The 19,707-nt window shown below is 45.1% G+C and overlaps 3 protein-coding genes across 3 annotated transcripts; 2 read left to right on the forward strand and 1 right to left on the reverse strand.

Moving 5' to 3' along the window:
* Positions 1 to 286: 286 nt before the first annotated feature.
* trim35-14 (tripartite motif containing 35-14) lies at positions 287 to 2,963 on the forward strand. The gene is made up of 7 exons (XM_079183764.1): positions 287 to 342; positions 523 to 965; positions 1,053 to 1,148; positions 1,233 to 1,463; positions 1,567 to 1,589; positions 1,676 to 1,794; positions 1,960 to 2,963. The coding sequence occupies exons 2-7, from the start codon at positions 543 to 545 to the stop codon at positions 2,502 to 2,504; spliced, it is 1,437 nt and encodes a 478-aa protein (XP_079039890.1). The 5' UTR covers positions 287 to 342; positions 523 to 542; the 3' UTR covers positions 2,505 to 2,963.
* Positions 2,964 to 3,886: 923 nt separating this feature from the next.
* Positions 3,887 to 6,583, forward strand: LOC306713867 (protein mono-ADP-ribosyltransferase TIPARP-like; the record flags this gene model as incomplete). The annotated part of the gene is made up of 5 exons (XM_079183706.1): positions 3,887 to 4,737; positions 4,932 to 5,100; positions 5,255 to 5,442; positions 5,655 to 5,915; positions 6,136 to 6,583. 5 exons carry the CDS (start codon positions 3,887 to 3,889, stop codon positions 6,581 to 6,583), a joined length of 1,917 nt encoding a protein of 638 aa, XP_079039832.1.
* A 202-nt stretch (positions 6,584 to 6,785) lies between these two features.
* On the reverse strand, positions 6,786 to 19,707 carry tulp3 (TUB like protein 3). Its single transcript, XM_079183511.1, has 11 exons — positions 19,609 to 19,707; positions 17,935 to 17,986; positions 13,895 to 14,057; positions 13,417 to 13,629; positions 10,241 to 10,374; positions 9,950 to 10,141; positions 9,700 to 9,812; positions 9,124 to 9,241; positions 8,941 to 9,039; positions 8,687 to 8,858; positions 6,786 to 8,593 (listed from the first exon to the last, which is right to left on the reverse strand). The coding sequence occupies exons 2-11, from the start codon at positions 17,956 to 17,958 to the stop codon at positions 8,460 to 8,462; spliced, it is 1,362 nt and encodes a 453-aa protein (XP_079039637.1). The 5' UTR covers positions 17,959 to 17,986; positions 19,609 to 19,707; the 3' UTR covers positions 6,786 to 8,459.

Raw genomic sequence — 19,707 nt, forward strand, 5'->3', positions numbered from 1 at the left:
TGGAGCAGTTTCTACTTGTGACCACCCCTCATAATGAGAGTTGTAAGCAGTTCAACCAAAGAATCTTCTCAGATTGTTTTTAGTTAAAGTGTTTTTAATTAATGTGTTTTTAGTTAAAGTGTTTTTAGAGGCCTGGAGAGGTGAGTGTATGCTGTGTGCCTCCTGGTCACCCCACATGGAGCCACTGATCTGGACTGTAAATAACGTGTAAGGGTTAGTTAAGGGTTAAAAACGCCTGCTCTGCCTCTGAGACTCCGCCCCCTTTGGGTGACTCGTCATAGCAGGAAGTAGGAAGTGTCTGCGTCTAAGCTCGGATATCGGTTACAGGACTCTTGGTGTGAGGTATGTTTGCCTCTGACTGTCAGTTTCATATCAAAAGTTAATTATTTTGCACTCAAATGCGTTTAAAGACTAATGTGTGTTCATGGGGGGGAAGTAAATAGACTACAAGGGATTATGGGTATGAAGAAGGGCTTTGTGTTGTGATCTGTGCCTGCACCTTTGCTCTACTTTCATTTTCAGAGCAAAACAAAATCGTCAGTATGGCAGGCAGGCTCTCCCTCCAGGAGGTGGACCTCTCCTGTTCCATATGCTGCGAGATCTTCAGGGACCCGGTGGTCCTTAAGTGCAGCCACAGCTTCTGTGCACCCTGTCTGCAGCAGTACTGGACCCAAGGGGCACGGAGACGCGACTGCCCCCTGTGCAGGAGCCAGAGTGTGGATGAACCCGTGCCCAGTCTCACCCTGAAGAACCTGTGTGAGGCCTACATCCAGGAGGGCGAGGGTCCGGAGGACACCGGGGGAGAGATGTACTGCGACCCGGGGGAGATGTGCCCTCTGCACGGCGAGAGGCTCAAGCTCTACTGCCTACCGGACAAGGAGCCTATCTGTGTGGTTTGCCACACCTCCAGGAAGCACAAACAGCACGACTGTTGCCCCGTCAGCGAGGCTGTCGGGGATGTGAAGGTGAATACAGCAGCTGTTAATGTCTAGAACCTTGTTTTTACGATCAAACAAGCATTCAAATGAAGTTTCTCTTATTTACCTTCTCAGGAGAAGATGAAGTCTGCCCTCGGCTCAATGCAGGAGAAGAGGGACGCTTTTGACAAAATGATGAAAAACTACGAGGATGCTATTGCATACATTCAGGTGACATTTCTGCTAAAGATCATGCACTTATTAAGCAGCGCTGGGGCCTTTTCCAAGCCATGCTCACGCATGTTTTTACCTCAGGTTCAGGCTCGCTTCGTGGAGAGACGGACCCGGGAGGAGTTCGAAAAGCTTCACGGCTTCCTTGACGCCGAGGAGGCGGCCAGGATGGAGGCGCTGAAGAGGGAGGAGGAGCAGAAGAGTCGAGAGCTGATGCAGAAGATTGAAGAAATCGCCGGGAATATAACGTCTGTGTCCGAATCCATCAGAGTTTTAGAGGAGGAGATGGCTCTGGAGGGCATCTCTGTCCTTCATGTGAGTTTGTAAACGTTTAAAATATGAATAAGCGCAAAGATACACTCATAAATATACCATTTATTTACTTAAAAATGTTGTGACTTTGCCTCTTTTTTTTCAGAATTGCAAGACGACATTGACTAGGTGAATAAAAACCCTTTTTAAGCTTTCTGTCTTTTCTCTGCTTTCACTACAAGATGCATAAACTGCCTATATTCTGCTCCCTGCAGAGCTAACAGCCCGATCGAAGATCCAGTCATGCCTCCCGGAGCACTCATCGATGTGGCCAGATGTCTGGGGTCTCTGAACTTCCACGTGTGGGAGAAGATGCATCAAACCGTCAAATTCAGTGAGTACATACTCTATCCTGCTTTACAGTTTATTCTGTCGACCTTCAGACTCACTTGGGTCATGTATTCCTGAGGTGGGTAAAAGCTTGTGTTGCTGAGTGGACTACAGTCAGATTGTGTTACCAGAGACAGCTGACAGTCTGCCATGTTTTGTTTTTTTTCAGCCCCGGTGACTCTGGACCCAAACACCGCCGCCCCGTGGCTCATCCTGTCAGAAGACCTCACCAGCGTCTGTGACAGTGACGAGAAGCAGAAGCTGCCCGACAACCCGGAGAGGTTCGACCCCGACACCGGTGTGCTGGGCCGCGAGAGCTTCACCTCAGGCAAGCACGCCTGGGTCGTCACCGTGGGAGAGAACACGGCGTGGGTCGTCGGCGTGGCCAAAGAATCCATCCAGAGGAAAGAGAAAGTGTCTTCGGTGCTGAAGAACGGCTACCTGAGCGTGTACTTTTACCACAAGATGTACTTTGCAGGCACCTCTCCTTTAACGAGACTCAACCTGAAGAGGAACCCGGAGAGGATCAGAGTGCAACTGGACTGTGACAAGGGCCGGGTGTCTTTCTACGACCCGCTTGACAACACACACATCTACACCTTCAAGAACGCCGTCAATGAGCGAGTCTTCCCGTACTTCTGGGTGGGTTGTCAGCAGTGTCCTTTGACGCTGGAGCCGCTGGAAGTTGCTGTGAAGGCTGTTGAATATTTCTGAAAGTGCACTTCCGCTTCACAACTTTTACTTCTGCTCAGCACAAAAGCAGTAGGAACTTTCTTCATTTTTCACACTGTATGAGGGGAACATTCAGAATCTAACATTGGATAATTTCAGTACTTTTCTTTCCTGGTCCAATGACATGTCTTATACGACCAGCTTAAAACATAATGAATACACAATTGGTTTCCAGCACTTTATTCTTCTATAAAAAGTCCTGCTATTTCTTTCAAATTGTTTCACGCAAAATAGCACAATGTGTTTTTAAAAAAGTAACCAAAAGTGTGGCTTTAGTTTGTTTGTAACATGATTTTGAATTTGCATGTCAAACTCTGAATGTTGTTTGTGAAGCCCAATTTTGTTTATAGCTTCAGATATATTGCAAGGACTAAATATGCTTTGTGTGCAAATACTAATATGAGAATACTAATCTACAAATAAAGTATTTGCTGATCTCATTACTTCCCCTTTATTTTGTGCAACCTGCAAGTCCAGTCTGGCCTGCAATAAAACCATGAATGTTCTTTTTTACGTGTCAATGTTCTGACTTTATGGGTTATGAGAATAATGTGAATTAAAGATGACTTCTTGTCAGCTACTGCATTAACAAACATGGCATTTTTATAGATATCACAATAATATCGTTATAGTGAAACCGGCATTTCACAATGAGATTCAACTATTGAAAAGGTAAATAATTCGGAAATTATTTTTTACTGCCATATATAAAGCAAAACCTATTATATTGGTTTGTATGCTTGCACGTGCAAATACAACTCACGTACTGAAAATACTTTAAACTAGTAACATTACGCTGTTTAGTTTTTGTATGGACCTCAACCCTCCCACAAACGTTACATTGTGTCGTTCGGCACGTCGACACCATCTTCACTGAGAGCAGAATAGTCTAATTTTGTAAAAAAACAAAAGTCGTTACTTCCTTTAACTGTCGGACTGCAGTTTATTCGTTTTGAAGCTGCATTTTACGAACACATTTCCACGTTAAAGGGCCTCGCTCGGCAGGTGTCACAGTAAGGTTAGCAAAAACAAAATCTTGTTTGATACGCTTTCATTAGCTCGTTATAGCCGCAATGCTAACGGAGCATGTGGCTAAGAGTGTGTATTAAATTCACAAGAACGTTAAAAAGTGTTTGAAGGTGAAAGGTTAAGGAAAGATAAATGTACATGAATTATGACCTCAATACAGCCGCTAACAAAAAACACATTTATCTTTGTAGTTTGATTCTATTTTATATAACATTAACTTCATAATGAGCTAAACTCACTGAATGTCCTTTGTGCTAATTTTCTCAAAATGAGTAGTCCAATGTGTGTGTGTGTGTGTGTGTGTGTGTGTGTGCTTTTTTTACTGGAGGTCCAAGATGCCCAAAGCTTCATCCAGCAGATGCACAAAGAGAAAGATGGCAGACGACGTTGCAGTTTTGAAGCCCCCGTCCAAATCTTCCAAAGTCACCTTCCTGAGCCCGACTCTTTTCCTCCTGGAAATCCCCGCTGACGCCAACACCAGCCTCCCAGTGTGGGAGGCCATGAGGTCCAAGCAGGTGGACATCGCCTGGACCGTCAACCCCTATAGCATCGGTGTGCTTTTAACTCCCGCAACCTTGAAGCAAGGGGAGAGTGCAACCCCCGCCCGAACCAAAGGCGCCTCCGGCGTGGCGCAGAGCTCGGCGCCTTCTTCCGGGACCCTGCAGCCTCAGATGGTCATCCAGTCCATCAATCAGCAGCATGGCGCCTCCTGCGTCCTGCTCACCCTTTCCCAAAACGGCACGCAATTGCTGCCAAGCCCTCTGGGTCAAGCACAGAAAATCCCTGCAAACCCCACGCTGGCCACCTCCCTCATCCTCTCCCTGCCCCTGATCATCACCCAACCGCAGCCCGCACATCAGCCCATCACCCCGACCAAGAGACGGATCCTACCCGCCATCCAGACCCCGACGGCCACCCCCACCAAGCTGCAGGCCCCGTCCGAAGGGCCGGTCCCCTCTCCGTTCCACACCAAGAGCGCCTCTGACATCCAGGTCTGTGACAACTTCCTCCTGAGTCTGTGTGACGCAGGGAAGAAGTGTAAGATGCACCACACTCCCTACCCGTTCCACTGGCAGCTGTGGAGCGTGGTCACCCACCAGTGGATCGACGTCCCCTCTCGCTGTCAGGTCCTACTGGAGAAGAGCTACTGCAACATCAAACAAGAGTACATTTGCGTCGACGATGGGTGAGTGAGAGCGCAGAACTGGAGTCGAATCTCTGTTTTAAGAGTTTCTATTTGAACATATTTAATAAGTCGGAAATTTGTCCATTTTTTTGCATTTGGGTTGTTGACAGCAATTTTGGTTTTCCCGGAGTCAAAAATATAACTTAGTGTATTTCCATTGTGACCTTACAATTGCCGTGCAACACTCCCTCTAGCAATCTCCACTGCAGTCTGGTCTTTGACTCGATGGAGATTAACGACTCATGGAAGTATGACGGAGTTAGACGACTCACTAACTCTGACAGTCTGGTCGTGAACCCGTACTTTCCCAGCAAGTGGAAAATCTACTGGTGGAACAACCAGGACTGGGAAGAGTACAACAAGGTGACTGTTTTCTTATCTCTTTCTATTTTTCTCTATCTTGTACTTTTCATTATCTCGCCCCCTTTGGAATGATTCCTTTGACCTCTGAACACTCCCTGAGCTATAGGTTTTGCAGCGGCTCCTTGTTCATTTGACTGCTTCGTCTCTCCGTCAGGATGTGTCCGCCTTGCTGCTGAGGAGTATGCGCAAGAAGGAGCCCGAGTGTACCTTCTGTATTGGCTTCCAGGACTACAACGTGGACTTCACCACAATGATCCAGACCAACCTCTCCACAGGGTTCCGCAGAAATGTTCGCTGCAGACCCCTCTACCGCTCCCCCGATTCCATGCGGCCTTACCTGCAGTCGGTATCCATTTCTCTGTGTCTCTGTTTCAGTCGCATGATGTAGAACATTTCAAATTAAGGAAAAATGTTAGTTATTGTCAGGTTCCACATATAGTAATTACAATGTAACAACCTTCTGGCTTTAATTCACAGAAAAAGAAATCAGTACATAATTATAGTAAGTCCTGTATCTCCTCTTCATCACCTCCCTTCCTCTACTTTACACCCAGGACAGGAATCCTGACTGAGCCTGTCGGCGATCCCCCCGGGGCAAACTTCAGCGTGGACCCTCTGGAGGAGTTCAGCTCCTGGTATCCTCCCGTGTGGTGTCTGGACTCGGAGCAGGACTACAGCTTGGTGGACCTTCCGCCCGGCACACAGGCCTACCGGAGTGTCCAGAGCTTCTTCCATGAGAGCCTGCCTGACACCGAGGTGGACGTCGTCAGCATCCAGCAGGTCCAGAACCTCCTCCACTGGGACAAGTACCAAAGGTCCAGCTGCTGTTTGTGTCTAAAAAAGACTTTAGTTACTACGTTTACATTGATTTGGGGTTTTGAAGATACCCAGAATTGCTTCTCTGCAGACAGAAATTAGCTTGAAGCAACATCTGGTACATTTTTTTTTTAAAAGCTTGTTTCAGCACAACATACTGAAACATGTCCAAAAAACACCGTCTACGTTGAAACACTTGCATCTGCGTTGTCATTGCAGGCACAAGGCGTACATGCAGAAGCAGCACGCCACGTCTCTGGAGCCTCTGGAGAGACATCTCTTCCACGGGACGACCAAATACCCCTCGGAGGACATCTGCCACAACAACTTCGACCCCCGCATGTCCGGGGTCAACGGAACGTCCAACGGGTTCGGCTCCTACTTCGCCCCCGCCGCCTCCTCCTCCAACACCTTTTCAGCCAAGTCGGGGCCGGGTGAGGTCCGCTACATGTTCCTGGCCAAAGTCCTGGTGGGGAAGGTGAGTCTCGGAAAGAGCCACTACCGCCGGCCGCCGCCACTCAACTCCAGGACCAGTCAGTTCCTTCTCTACGACACCTGCGTGGACAACATTGACACGCCCACCATGTTTGTAGTTTTTGACAGCTGTCAGTGCTACCCATACTACCTCATCAAGTACAGAGACCTGCCCATAGTGATTACTATTTGATGAAGAAGAGGACAGGCCTTAGTTAGCTGTTGATTGTTTCCGACATAAAGTGTTGAAAGTGTTAAGTCGGAAATGTTTATCATATGTAGATTATGTGCAATGGCGTTACCACTTATGTAAGCAGACAGTTCAAATGTAGTTCAAACTTTGAACTACATTCAAAGTTACATTCAAAGTTACTAACATTTTTTTAAATGTTTTTTTATTTTGGTTATTCAAACATTTTACATCGATGTAAATAAGTACTTTTGTTTTTCATGTTTATGAAAATAAACTGTTCACTGAATCCACTCATCTGTCTGTACTGTAACATGATCCCCCACCGTTACACTTTCATCTGTTCCAATACAACCGTACAAACACGCCGTCAGACTGGAATGTGTTTCACAGAAGTCTCCTGTAGTAAAAGCATTTATATTTCAAAATATCTGCTATAAATTCTTTTTTTCTCTCTCCTCAAAACTCCATTGCACACAAAATGACAAAACAGGAATTTCATAAACTGCTGGCACACCTTTTTCTTTTCTTTTTTTTAAATGTAACATTAATATCCTTAAGACATAACCAGGCGTTTGTTCTCTTGATTGCATGTTATCTGTGACATCAAGTAGCATTTATATTTAACCCTGAATAACACGCAACATTTCTGTCTTCCGAGGATCCAGATTAGACTGATTGACAATAACTGAATTATTGATGTACTATACAGATGTTTTTACATGTCCCTCACAGTACACTGAATTAACAAAATATTAGAGACATTTAATGACATATAGACCCGTAAAGGAAGCCATCCTTGATTGATTTCCCTTAAGTTTCCCTTAATTCTAAAGGGAGGAGACACTGGCAGTTATATTGTTGAAGCTTTAAGACAAACGTGTGAGCTGTACATAACGGCCTCATCTCAGCTTAATAAAACGTCCCTTATATCTTGAATACTCGGTGTAGAAACAGAGTTCTTGATTTTCTTCAAACAAACAAAGTCCGGGGCGACCTCTGTATCTGTGCACCAATGAAAATATAAGCTCTATCTAGTGTATTAACTCCAATATTTTAAAATTCCATGTCTTGAAATAACATTTAGTCATTTATGTTTTTTTAAAGACTGTTAGAAGAGATCAAATAAGGCATTACCTTGTGTTTTATATACAGTATGTATGTTCTGTTTACATGTGCAATTCTGCATTTTTTTTTCTCTCATGATAATCCAACTTGTCACTAATAAAGATTACACTTATTCACAAAAACAAAACAAAAAAAAAACATAACACAGGTCTGTTCTGAATAATGCACTTTCCACACAAGAATATAAAAATGGTTGACAAAACAATAAAAGAACGATACAGATGGCAGATTAAACCATGTCGTCACATTTAAACATGTAATAAAGATTGAAATTCTGACCATGATGCAACTAACTTACCAGAAGAGACCACTTTGATTTATGAAAAACATAAAAACAACTTTGCTTTCTTAGTCCCTTGTTACCAAATAACTCTGAAGTTTGGCCTGAGGGTGGTGCCAGAGGAAAGGCCACGTTGTTATGTAGTTAAAAATGGTTTATGCTCTGGAGAGTCAAATCTCAGCCGGCATTGCCGTCCTTGGAGCCAAATCGCTAGTGTGGCAAAAACACGCAGAGAAACCAACGTTAAAGGCAAATACATCGTTAATACACACATCACCCCCTGCAAACATTGACCGAGTCATACATCTATTATCGGATATTTCTGCACCAGATGTCTGACAAGAGTGCCCGTCTCTAGCACAAACGGGTGGTGTGTTCTGCTTTGTCTTTTCCCTTTTATTTTGTATACATGTATACATGGAATATATATACATGGAATAAGGTGGTGGTGTGGAGCTAAAAACCGGCGGTTCATTCACAGGCCAACTTGCTGTCGAAGCTCGACAGGCCAATGGCGAAGGCCTGAAGAGCGCACATGGGATAGTTGTAGTCCAGAGTGAAGATGTCTTCATCCACTCTGCCAAACTGCATGACGATGTAATCCGCTAGAGTTTTTTTTTGGGGGGAAACAACCACACAGTCTTGTTAATCGTCACTGTAAGCATGAAAATGTGCGGTGAACAGTGATGAATACTTACGGTCGTTGTCGTGAACTATTTGAAAGTTTTTGACTGAAGCTTGGGTGACGCGGCCGTGGAAGTTCAGCACATACGACTGGGTGTCGTCGTTCCACACGGGGGCCTTATTGTGCAACTCAATCAGGTTGTCCAGCGAGTGATTCTGCCACCTGCTCAGGAGGCTCTCCTGCTCCTGTAACACAATCGCACTCATGTTCACGCATTCGGCTCATGCTCCGGTTCAGACGGACTGATTCCGGGAGCATCGGACTCACATTTTGAGGCCTTACGGGGACTCTTTCAAAGTTCATGTTCATGCCGGGGATGATTACGGTCATCTTCCGTGGTCCTTTGAATCCCAGCACGTTGGTCTCCTGCCAAGTGGTACAGAGAGCGTCACAATTTCACTTCATATGAGGAGCTTATTAGCTTGTGTGCTGCTTTTGTCATTCACTCACATAGCAGATGGCAGCCAGTTCCTGTCGCGTGTTGCTCTCCTCCAGCAGCGTCCCGGGGTTTTTGAAGGGATTGGTGCCGTTGTCATACACTGTGAATTTGGTGCCCATGAGGTTGGACCTGATAGAACACACACCCGAGATGAAATGTTTCCTCCGTTTCACATTTGTCCACCGCTGGCAGCATTTTTAACATCCTAATCACGTGTAGTGGAGAAGGCAAACCACCTTAAAACCAACCAAACATAACCACTGCAAGGTTTAATTTCATACCTGTACACAGTTTAATAGCAGCAATTACTAACAGTCGCCGCTCAGTGTCTGAAACATCTACTATCGTAAAATCTTGTGGTTAGTTCGTTTGCTTTCACGCCATATTTTCATGCGGTCTCGGCTCGCTTGTTGGTTCCAGTGACAACTTTCGCACCGGCCCAAATGTACCGTACTAACTGGGCGAGTTTGTTTCCACCGAACCAAACGGGTCAGGTGAGAAAGCACCCTGAGATGTATATTCAGGTATGCTATCAGCAAAATACCTCCGTGGATGCGGGTAGATCTGAGAGAAAGTGTGCTTTTTACCTCAGCTTTCCTATGAAGCTCTCTCCCTCTCGCGACAGATCAGTGGCATCCACTGAAATCAGGTAGTTGGACGTCTTACTCTTCTTCCTCTTCCTTCCTGCCAGCAAAAAGACCTAGGAAAAGAGACAGAAAGAAATGTTTTTATATCTCTACTGTACACAGATGCTGTACTCCTGAGAGGTTCATTCTTTGCTCATCTTGAAAATCAGTAAGTTTTGTGTATGACATTTCTATATGGCTACACACTTACTTTCTTGCCATCCTCTCTCTCCATGTGCATGAAGTAGGTGGGGTAGAGGCCGCGGTCCATGCCCTTCTTGTCCCGGGCGATTCGACATTTAACAGTGACGCCGCGTGGAGCCGGACGCAAGACAAACTCCTCTGGATTGTCCACGTCAATCAGTGAGCTCTCTGCTGAGGGCGATCCGGGGGATACCACCTCCTGGGTACAACACAGTGCATGAACACGATATTCAGTGTCGGGGTCGGGATTCGTCTTTGTTCAAAGCTTGTTGGTAAGTGCTTTTATTGCGCTACTCACTGGAATGTCCTTGCCGCTGGCGGCGGAGGCGGGTCTGGCGTTGTCTGCGTTGGGGGACAGAGAACGTGAACGTTCTTCCTCCCCATCGTCCTCGTGCTCGCTGTCTTCATCGAAGTTCATACTGCCAGACAGACCTGGTGAGGAAGAAGAGGCGGGACGGAGCTTTAATGCCACATGAAGGCCTTTATCATTTCACAAAAACACGCCAGACTAGAAGTTGAAAATAAATCCCAGAAGCTCTCTCTGTGTATATTTCCAAGTACAAAAAAAGAATCTCAAAGACTTCCCAGGGGGGGGGTTCTTTAGTTTTCAAGTACAAAATTGTCCCCAAGATGGATTTCACAGTTTTTTGGTTCATCTACGGTCTTTGATTATATGAAAGCTCAATTAGAAATGATGCAATACTTATGCAACGGCTGAAGCAAAAGTAGTGCATTATTCAATAGAAACATATTTCTTAGAAATATTAAGCACGTATTTCGTTTACTCAGGGGAGACTTATTTAAGAGGGAAATGAACAAAGCATTGTGAATCTGACTGAGGCATAAAACTAAACTGTATATAGTTCAATATGCCCACATTTATTTCTCAATATGGGTTACACTTGTGGGCACTTGGAAAAATGTTTATTTAATTATTTTTTTCCAATTTTTGTCAAATAAATGATCAAAAACATTGAAATTCTAATCTTTCTTTTTTTATGATTTATGGCATCACAGCTGTGTAATACTGCACAAGAGACATTTTTGAGTTCTCCCAACTTCTAACTGTTGCCGTGCTGTTTCCATAGACCTGCAGGACGTATTATACGCAGTGAATAAAATGTGACAAGAGTCCCAAAACCTAAACAAAGGCCCTGAAACAGCTCGGGGTTCAGAGGGCTCTGCTCAGCACTCACCCTACCGAAAGGTCACATCCAGGCATGGCCTCAATACCTGTCACAAACAATGCATCTTTTTTTTCTAAGTCAGTTCCTGCAATGGTGAGATTAATGTGAAGAGATGCACAGCTTGCATCTGCGTGCTTGTGAGGAGACGGCTCCACCGCAGTCACGCAGATGTAAAATGGGCCGTGGCTCGCTGCAGCCGGTCGACACTGCTTGAGACATTTGTCTCTGCATTGATAATTGGATTCATCAGCCAGGACGCTGCTCTTGGCTGAAGCTAGAGCCCATTTGAATGTGCTGTCAGAGGATGGCAGTGGTCCACCACTGAGCAGGGGAGCTTGTGTCACCAGAGCTTTAAGAATTGTAAAATGAATTGCTTGACCAGAAATTACATTAAATGCTAATAATGTGGTTGGTAGAAAAATTATAGCGCATGTTGCACCAGTTTCCCAAAATATAATCTTCAGCTTTGAATTGAGTTAAATGGCAAAGCCCACTTCTTTACACACAGAGAGCATTTTGTACTCGGCACACAGAGGAGCCGGTCTGCACACTTCTTCCCTCCACCTGGACCGACACGTCACCGACCGGTTAGAGAGCGTGAGCGCTGGGAGAGCGCTGGCCTGTGCAGTATTGAACAAGAATAACAATGTGACAGACAACACTGCCAAGCACAATATTTATACTGGCGTGTTTACAAGAGACGGATCCAGGATATGCAGCGATCCCTGAGAGACAGCGAGCACCATCATGAAACACAGATTGCAAATGTTAGCTTCCCTCCATCCGTGACACCGGGGGCTCCGATGAAACCGCCGCGCAGGAGTCGGCCAGTGGCTTATGAAATCAACCATCTGGGAGGACTCATTATTGGCGAACCAACAACCTACTGAATAAACCCTCCTCCAAAAAGAAAACACACACATTTACATGATTATCAACACGCAGCTGGTGAAGAATATGTTTGACAGGAAGTCAAAAAATGAGCTGATCAAATATGAGCGTACTACAACTTTTCTGTTTCTCGGGGGTTGGGGGTGTTATGCAAAGACAGGGAGCCAAAAATACCTTCTGCAAGTCCCGAGGACACATTCCTATGATAAACTGGGCTGGCACTAGCAGTGAGGCCTTGCATTATTCAGAAGGACAGTGACATTTGCCACCGTGGCACCACGTCTCCCTGAAGCCCAGTCAAAACAAAATATATGAGCAGCTTTTGGTTATTTGACCTCGGATTCAATTGTAGCTCTGCAATTATGCAAACACTTAGACACTTGTGGAGCTGCTATACACTTTAACTTCATGGTTTTGATGTTTTTCGGGTTGGAGAAAGCACCAGGTGGATCAGAAAAGTACACGACCCACTCGGGCAAGGTTTTAATGCATCCTCCATAAACTTTCTAAACGTCCCTGCCAGCCGGCCGGTGAGTGTGGGTGGCCGTATCTATAATGATGCCATAGATGAGCACTGCTGTGTGAACAATGCCCCGGCCTATTATTAAATGACCCATTTCTCACTGCGTCGCCATCAATCGCACCACTGTCTCCATCCCTGTTCCACGCCGCAGCAGCAGAGTGCTTAGAATTCTAGGGAAATGTCAGGAAGTCTGGCAACAGCTGCTAATCTGGAGTGACTGAGAACTCCGACTACATGAAAACAGAGTGGATTGGGAAACAGCGTCGGGGGACTCCGGAGTCAGCGAGGAAGGCAAATAATTAAGCAGGCGTGCTCGTGAAACCAAATTATATTTGACTGAAGACGCATCTTCCCTTAACACAGGATAAAAGTCAAATCAATGGATTTAAAATGTCTTTATGGAGAATTAGTGCCTCACTAATCCTTCAGTGAAGTGAATTAAAAGGATATTCAAGCCTTAAATGTAATTTCATATTAATTACTCAACGTTCTCTCTGTCATGGAACCTATTTTCTCCTGCCCAATATGTCATTTACTTTAAATCCCCGAGCTACCTGGCCCTTTAAGAAGAAGGAGTGCACTTCCCCTTTCAAAATGTCTTTGTGGGTAGTTTTTCCTGCTGCATTGTTCCAAACAAGAGAACTTGTTTCTCTACTTCACTAACGACATCTATGTTTTGATTATGCCTCTTAAGAGGGCACATTAGATCACTATATTTTGTCAAAGTGCATTTGACTGCCAACTGGGTCAACATGAGGGGAGATTGAGGCCACCTGAAAACCGCAAACTGGCTGGTCTGCGTCTCCAGGAAAATGGAGGAAGTGTAGTTTCTCTTGAAAAGCCAATTAAGTACTAAGCTCTGCTAGGACTCACCTTGTTTCTGCAGTAATTCATGGATATCTGTCTTGGGTTCTAGCAGCGTCTCAGTGTCTCCATCTCTCTCAGGCTCCTCTGCAACAGGGGACTGGGGCTGAGACTGAGGCTGGGACTGGGACTGGGACTGGGACTGGGACTGGCCCACTGACAGGATTTTTATTCCCAGATCAGGGGCTTCTGAGCCCAAGAAAGCTGCTGGGCCATCGATACCTGCAGCAGGGGAGACCAGTCAGTTGTTACCTCAGCTGTTAATGGTCTCATGTTCTGGTTAATTACATAAATGTATTTTTTTGTATTTTTAGCATTCATGCAGTTACACATTATAATGCTGGCTTTTAAACACATAAATATCATTCCCATTCACATAAGCAGAACGCAGCACATCAAGGCCAACTCTTGATGCAGAGAGGAAGGATATCCCTCAAGTGGCGTTCAGAAATGATGCAACATAATAACAAGAGGATATTTTCCTCACCATCCATGATGACATCGTTGGTGATAGTGACTTGAGACTCCACCAGAGGGGCCTGCTCCTCACCACGCCGCGTCCTGGTGCGCCGGGGCCGAGCCTCTGTGTTGGGCTGCACCATCAGGGGTTCCCGACGCTTCCTCCGCTGCTTCTGCTCCAGCAGGGCCCTCTGTGGACCAAACAGGGGGGGAAAGGAAGGAGTTTGAAGGAGCACTACGGGGGAAATCACACACGTATTTATGCATAAGGCTTCTATTAAATGTTACAAGAGAGGAACATTGACTCTATGAGCTGAGGGTAATTACATTAGTATGCATGATGAGCTCCAACCTGTGCCTATCAGTAGGTATTAAAAATAGACAGAAAAGGAAATATCAAACATGGGGACACTTTAAAAGATACAGGCGACAACTGCACAATTAGAATTATTCTCAAAGAACATCTGAGGCTGATGTTAAAGGATGAAAGGGCAAGGATTCACCATTTTTACCACTCACCAAAGATATTTTACTTTCAAACATAGTGTTGCAGCCACACGAATAGTTTACACTATAGACAAAGCAACCAGTCGTGGTATAGAAAACTTGAATTGCTATATTTACATAATGAGTATAGTGATGGAACACACTGCATGGGTGCTGCAAACACTCAGTAGAGGTGATGTGAACGTGAATGCAGGATGACTCGCACAGCAGAGGAAAATACCCTGAAGAAGCGTAAAGCCAAAAGATGAAGGCAAAAAAATAAATAAAGCCATAAAAAAAAAAAAACAATCATGCCACGGCATGAATGCCTCTTGAGTGCATTGAGCGGGTTCACTGAATAGACAAAATCATGGCAGCTGCCAGAGTCTCAATCGGTGGGATGCTGTATTATTCTATAACAAAGAATGGCCAACATTCCATCCAATGAGGTTTTATAGAAATGAGGCCTCTCAGGATCCAGGCCTGTCCCCAGAATTACGTGATGACGTATGAACATGCTGAATATTGTTAAAGTTCATTGCTCTTTGAAAGGGTGTACTTGCATTATTTAGCTTTTATATCATTATATCTGTGGCGTAAAGTGGTCTTAAAATGACAATAATCACAATTATTTATGGTACAATATATCGTCCAACAAGTGTAGTTTCCATTAAAATGTGATCAGTGACATTACGGTTTTTTTCCTTTTCCTCGACTGGTATGTTTGCCCTTTGACTTCACAGCATGAGTATATGCTTTTAGGTGGCGGTGTCCATCATGGACATGCTGTGTCCACTGCCCACAGGCTCTGTGGTCAAAGCAGCCGATGGATTACGCAAGCACATTAATGAGCGCGTCAAGTGCACGACGAGTCCTGTTCGGTGATGCTGTTTAGTGAGCTTGAAGAGGCCAGGAGGCCTCGTCTCATATATTCGCTGGACCAAAACAGCTTTCATAACTCATCCGTCAGTCTCTAATAAATCCGTCTCACTGTTTCTGCGCAACCACAACAGCATCTGCTACCACCGTTATGACTTGCCAGTGAAAAGGTTAACGGATAAATGTGAAGATTTTACATCACCGGCACCATAAAAAAAAACAATCTCCATGACTGCAAAGAGGCACGGTGCATTGACCAACAGATGGGAAGATATAAGAGGTATGACTAATAATAAAAAAGGCAGTAGAAATTGTATCACTGAATACATCAGTTCTTTAATGCACACGGGTATGAAAAGAGATTTGTTATCATTTCAAAAGACTCTTTGCATGCTCGCTATATGGCTATAAATAAAGGCGACAAATGAATGAAACATACAGCTAGATTATCATAACAACATCATTACTGGTAGGGTCATAAATAGATGTGGAAATACAGCCAATTTTCTAAGACTGATGATGTATGTAAAGATGAATATGGCCTGAAGCCTATCCTGTTATTGGTGGTTTCAAATGAAACCATTCAATTCAACATATCGTAAAGATTCTCTTGAATTAAGTGTTATTTTCTACATTCACTTATTCTGCCTTTTGTGGAGGTATTGGCTTTTTAATGAATTGAATTAGATTGATTCGACACAACTGAAAAGAAGACAATCAGTCGACACTCTGGACTAATTCTTCATACAATCAAAGTCTGAACAGTTTGTGTAGCTGCTATTTTAAGCCAATCTATTGTAATATTGCATTCTTTTGTTAAGACTCTACTTGGCATTTTGAGAGCAGGATGTGACTTCATTCAGGCTCCAACAGCCTTTCCTGTATCAGCCAAAACACGAGCTAAACTATAAATGTGATTAGAGGAGGCGTACGGTTTATTAATGTGTGGCTTCTCAAAGACAAACGTGGATCTTAGTCAGTGAGAGATTACTGGGTGTCTGAATCTTTGCTACTTCAGACAGAAAGTTTGAAAAACAGTCAGACAGGAAGACTGGGTGAACAGCCACACACTTCATACAAACTGTTATTCTCACAAATTAAAACAAAATACATATCAGAAACAGAAACATTGGATATTACCAACCCGTTCCATTGAGATCCTGAGTGTGAGCCAAAGTGAACCGGTTTCTTTACAGAACAAACATCACAGGTCCCACTTGTCTCGAGGTCAGATGACGGCACGTTCTCCCCCAAAGAGCAGCACTCCTGCTGGGCATGACTCGGTCTCCCTTTCCCTCCTTCCTCCTCTGGAAGTGGAGTTTTACAGTCGAGAAACTAACAGCCTCCTCTGCACTATGTGGTCCTCTGACAGAAAAAAGGTCTGGCTGAGAGCCAAACACTGAGCACCAGTGTGTGCGTGTTTGTGTGAATGTATGCGCAGTCGCCGCTGCTAACTGAATCAGCCGTCATTAGTGCTCCGGCAGGAGGGAGAAAGGGAGAGGGGGGAGAAAGGGAGAGGAGGAGGGGGGAGAGGGGCTGTGAGGTGCGCTCAAAGTGAGATACGGTCACAGCCACAGTGCTCCTGGTATTATTGTCCGAATGGTTTTCATTTTACTATTTGAAATGGGGTGTGAAACAGGGAGAACGTAGGAAAGAAGACAGATTTAACTTTTATTTAATATTTAATATTCCCTCTCTATTCCCCCTGGGAAGAACAGCATGTGTGTTTGTCCTCATGATGAGTTATATAAGAACAGAAGACTCTCAAGTGAGGCTGTTTGGACTCAACTGAAAGTGTGCAGCATAACTGAGCCACAGTGGGACCATGGGACACACACACACACACACACACACACACACACAAAGCCAGGCGCCCCGCACTAAATCCTTCCCTCTCTTTGAACTCACCAATCTGGCCCTGCCGCTCCTTTCTGCCTAATGTGTGAGATAGTGGAGAACGGCTTCCGGCTTAAATCAAAGCTCTACACCGCGGCTCTTCAGCGAGGATCGGGATAAAGCGTCTTACAGAGACTCGGGGGGGTTGAAAAGAGAACCAATGTGTGACAGAAGAAGGGCTATGTCAGGTAAAGGTTGGATAAGAGGAAACAATTCAGTCTCAGGAGTGAGTAAGCTTTAACATTCCAAGTGACTGGGCAGGTGAAAAACAGGAGATTTCCGAACCCGTGGTTAATCACTAAATTGCGGCGGTGTTGAGGCTGCTCCTGCCAACAGCAGGCACCCCTTGGTGACACCAGAGTGGAGGAACCCAGAGTCATCTCAGCCCTTTTAATGTCCCCGTATTCATGCTAAATCTTGGCAGGTGCTTACAAATAGACAACTAGCAGGTTAGCTCTAGTTGGAGGGCTTAATCAGGCTAAAGGTGCAGCATAACAGCTGTGAAGCCGAGCCGATGTTCTTTAAAAGAGGGATGCAACTGATCCCACTTTTCCAGTCCCGGTACTGATACCTGGCTTTGGGTTTTGGCCGATACTGGCTGTTTGTCTCACTGTGTGGAAGTGACTGGCATCATTCTTTTTAAGTGCCACCGAGACCCGATCCAGCTACTCGAGTCAGTATCGGCCCGATATCAGCCTTGGTGCTTTAAAACTACGATAATGAAAGAGTGGAGACATCAAGGTCTCGACACTAGGAAACAAAGAATCACACAAAGTGTGTGTTCGTGAATGAACTTTGGCTTCCTACCTGTTTTTCCAGCTTCTGCTGCATAAGACTGGTGCCGTCATCTTCGATGCCACTGCGGAGCAAACAAGAAGGAACCTGTCTTATAAAGAGTTAAAGATTTCATACATGCTAATCTCTGAAAGGATCGACACTTGAATTAGATTTTCCATATCAAACCAGCAGAGGTCACCACTGCTGTTGAACACGGGGCAATAAAGGCTTTGTCTCTTGCGTGGTCTTGAATGAAATAAACCAATTAAGGCGTTAACAGGGTTCACTCACAGTAGTGGCCGTTTTAAACGTGTAATAAAACCAAAAATGACAAATCTGCAGGTGAAAAAGTGACCTTCTGAGCTAGTTGGTGAAACACGGCATGACTCATTCTCTGAAAGTGACAGAAGGGGGAAAAAAAGAAAGGACAACGCTCCAGCTGAGAGGATGCCTTGGAGTCTGGGTCCTCTGGGAATTCACCCTGGACACCTATCTGAAGGGACCGGGCCCGTGTTGCTCAGCTACCGTGAGGAGAGAGAGAAGGGCAACAGCAGGAGCCTGTACTGTCGGAGTCAGAGGCCTGCAGTGTCCCAGTCTCTCACGTGGGCTGATGTAATGTGTCGGCAGGCCACTAACTCCATTTCTCATTCCTCTCATCTTTTCCTGTCGCATAAATCTAAATCTCATGTTCTGTTGGGCTGAAATTAGTTTTAGAGAAAGGGATCAAGGGTATAGGATGAGAAGTCGTCAAATCAGGCGGTGTATCTCTCCATCAGGTAAGCTCATCCGATGTCTGCCCCCCCCCCCCCCTCTTTCTATTTCCCTGAGTTATATTACATCCCTTCCACAGCTCTAGTGTGTAGGTGATGACACACACTACTTAAAAGGACCTCAAGTCCAATGCTGGCTGACATCACTGCTGAGCACTGGAGGACGGTCGCTGGATGTCAAAAGGTGACGAGTTTGGTTTTAATAGGCCCGCTCCACTTCTCACAGCCAACACCTCCGATCAGTCGATTCTCTCGTCAAGATGGGTCATCTCTCGCGCCAGCCGTGTCGTCTCACTTGCAAATCCCTCTCCAAATGTCAAGGCCATTACGGCTCCTGAGAACAAGTGCTGGTCACATGGAAAAAGTAGTCGAGGGTGGAGGATGATAGCAGCTTTTAATTACACATGCGGGACTGATGTGGGGAAAGATATGTGTGCAGGTGAACAGCGAGACATGGCACTACGTGTCTCTGCATGAGTACTTACTTCTACTAAAGGACCGCCACAAAATGTTGACTTAGATTTCCCATTGAGTTGTGCTATTAATAATGCTGTTTCCATGCAAAGTACAGTCTCGTGAATGGCTGACGACACGCCCTCTATCGGAGAGTTTCCCTGATGTTTTCAACCTCAAACCCAGCGTGCGGTTCACCCCCGAGGCAATCTTTGTCCGAAAAGAATGCGATTAAATATATTTATAGTGGCTTCGAAATTGTCGAGCATATTTTCCCACACAAAGACGTGCCACTCGGTAAGCACTCCGGCCCCGAGAGAGCAATGATAAACGATGAAAGAGTCTCTGACATGACATTAAGCCATGTGACAAACAAATAAAATGCCCTTTGAAAATGGAACTAGACGTCTGTTAACTTGGTAGTTCAAGACACAGTATGTGAGAAGAGAGTGTGTGTTCGTGCGAGTGTGTCGCTTTCTACCTTGCCGTTGAGTTAGAGAAGCTGGCAGAGCTCGAGGGTCTTCAGGGACAACGGCAATTTGGCACCAAGGGCGGCAGTAAGGACAGGAGAATGAAACAA

This window comes from Pholis gunnellus (assembly GCF_910591455.1).
Source record: "Pholis gunnellus genome assembly, chromosome: 22".
NCBI lineage: Eukaryota > Metazoa > Chordata > Actinopteri > Perciformes > Pholidae > Pholis > Pholis gunnellus.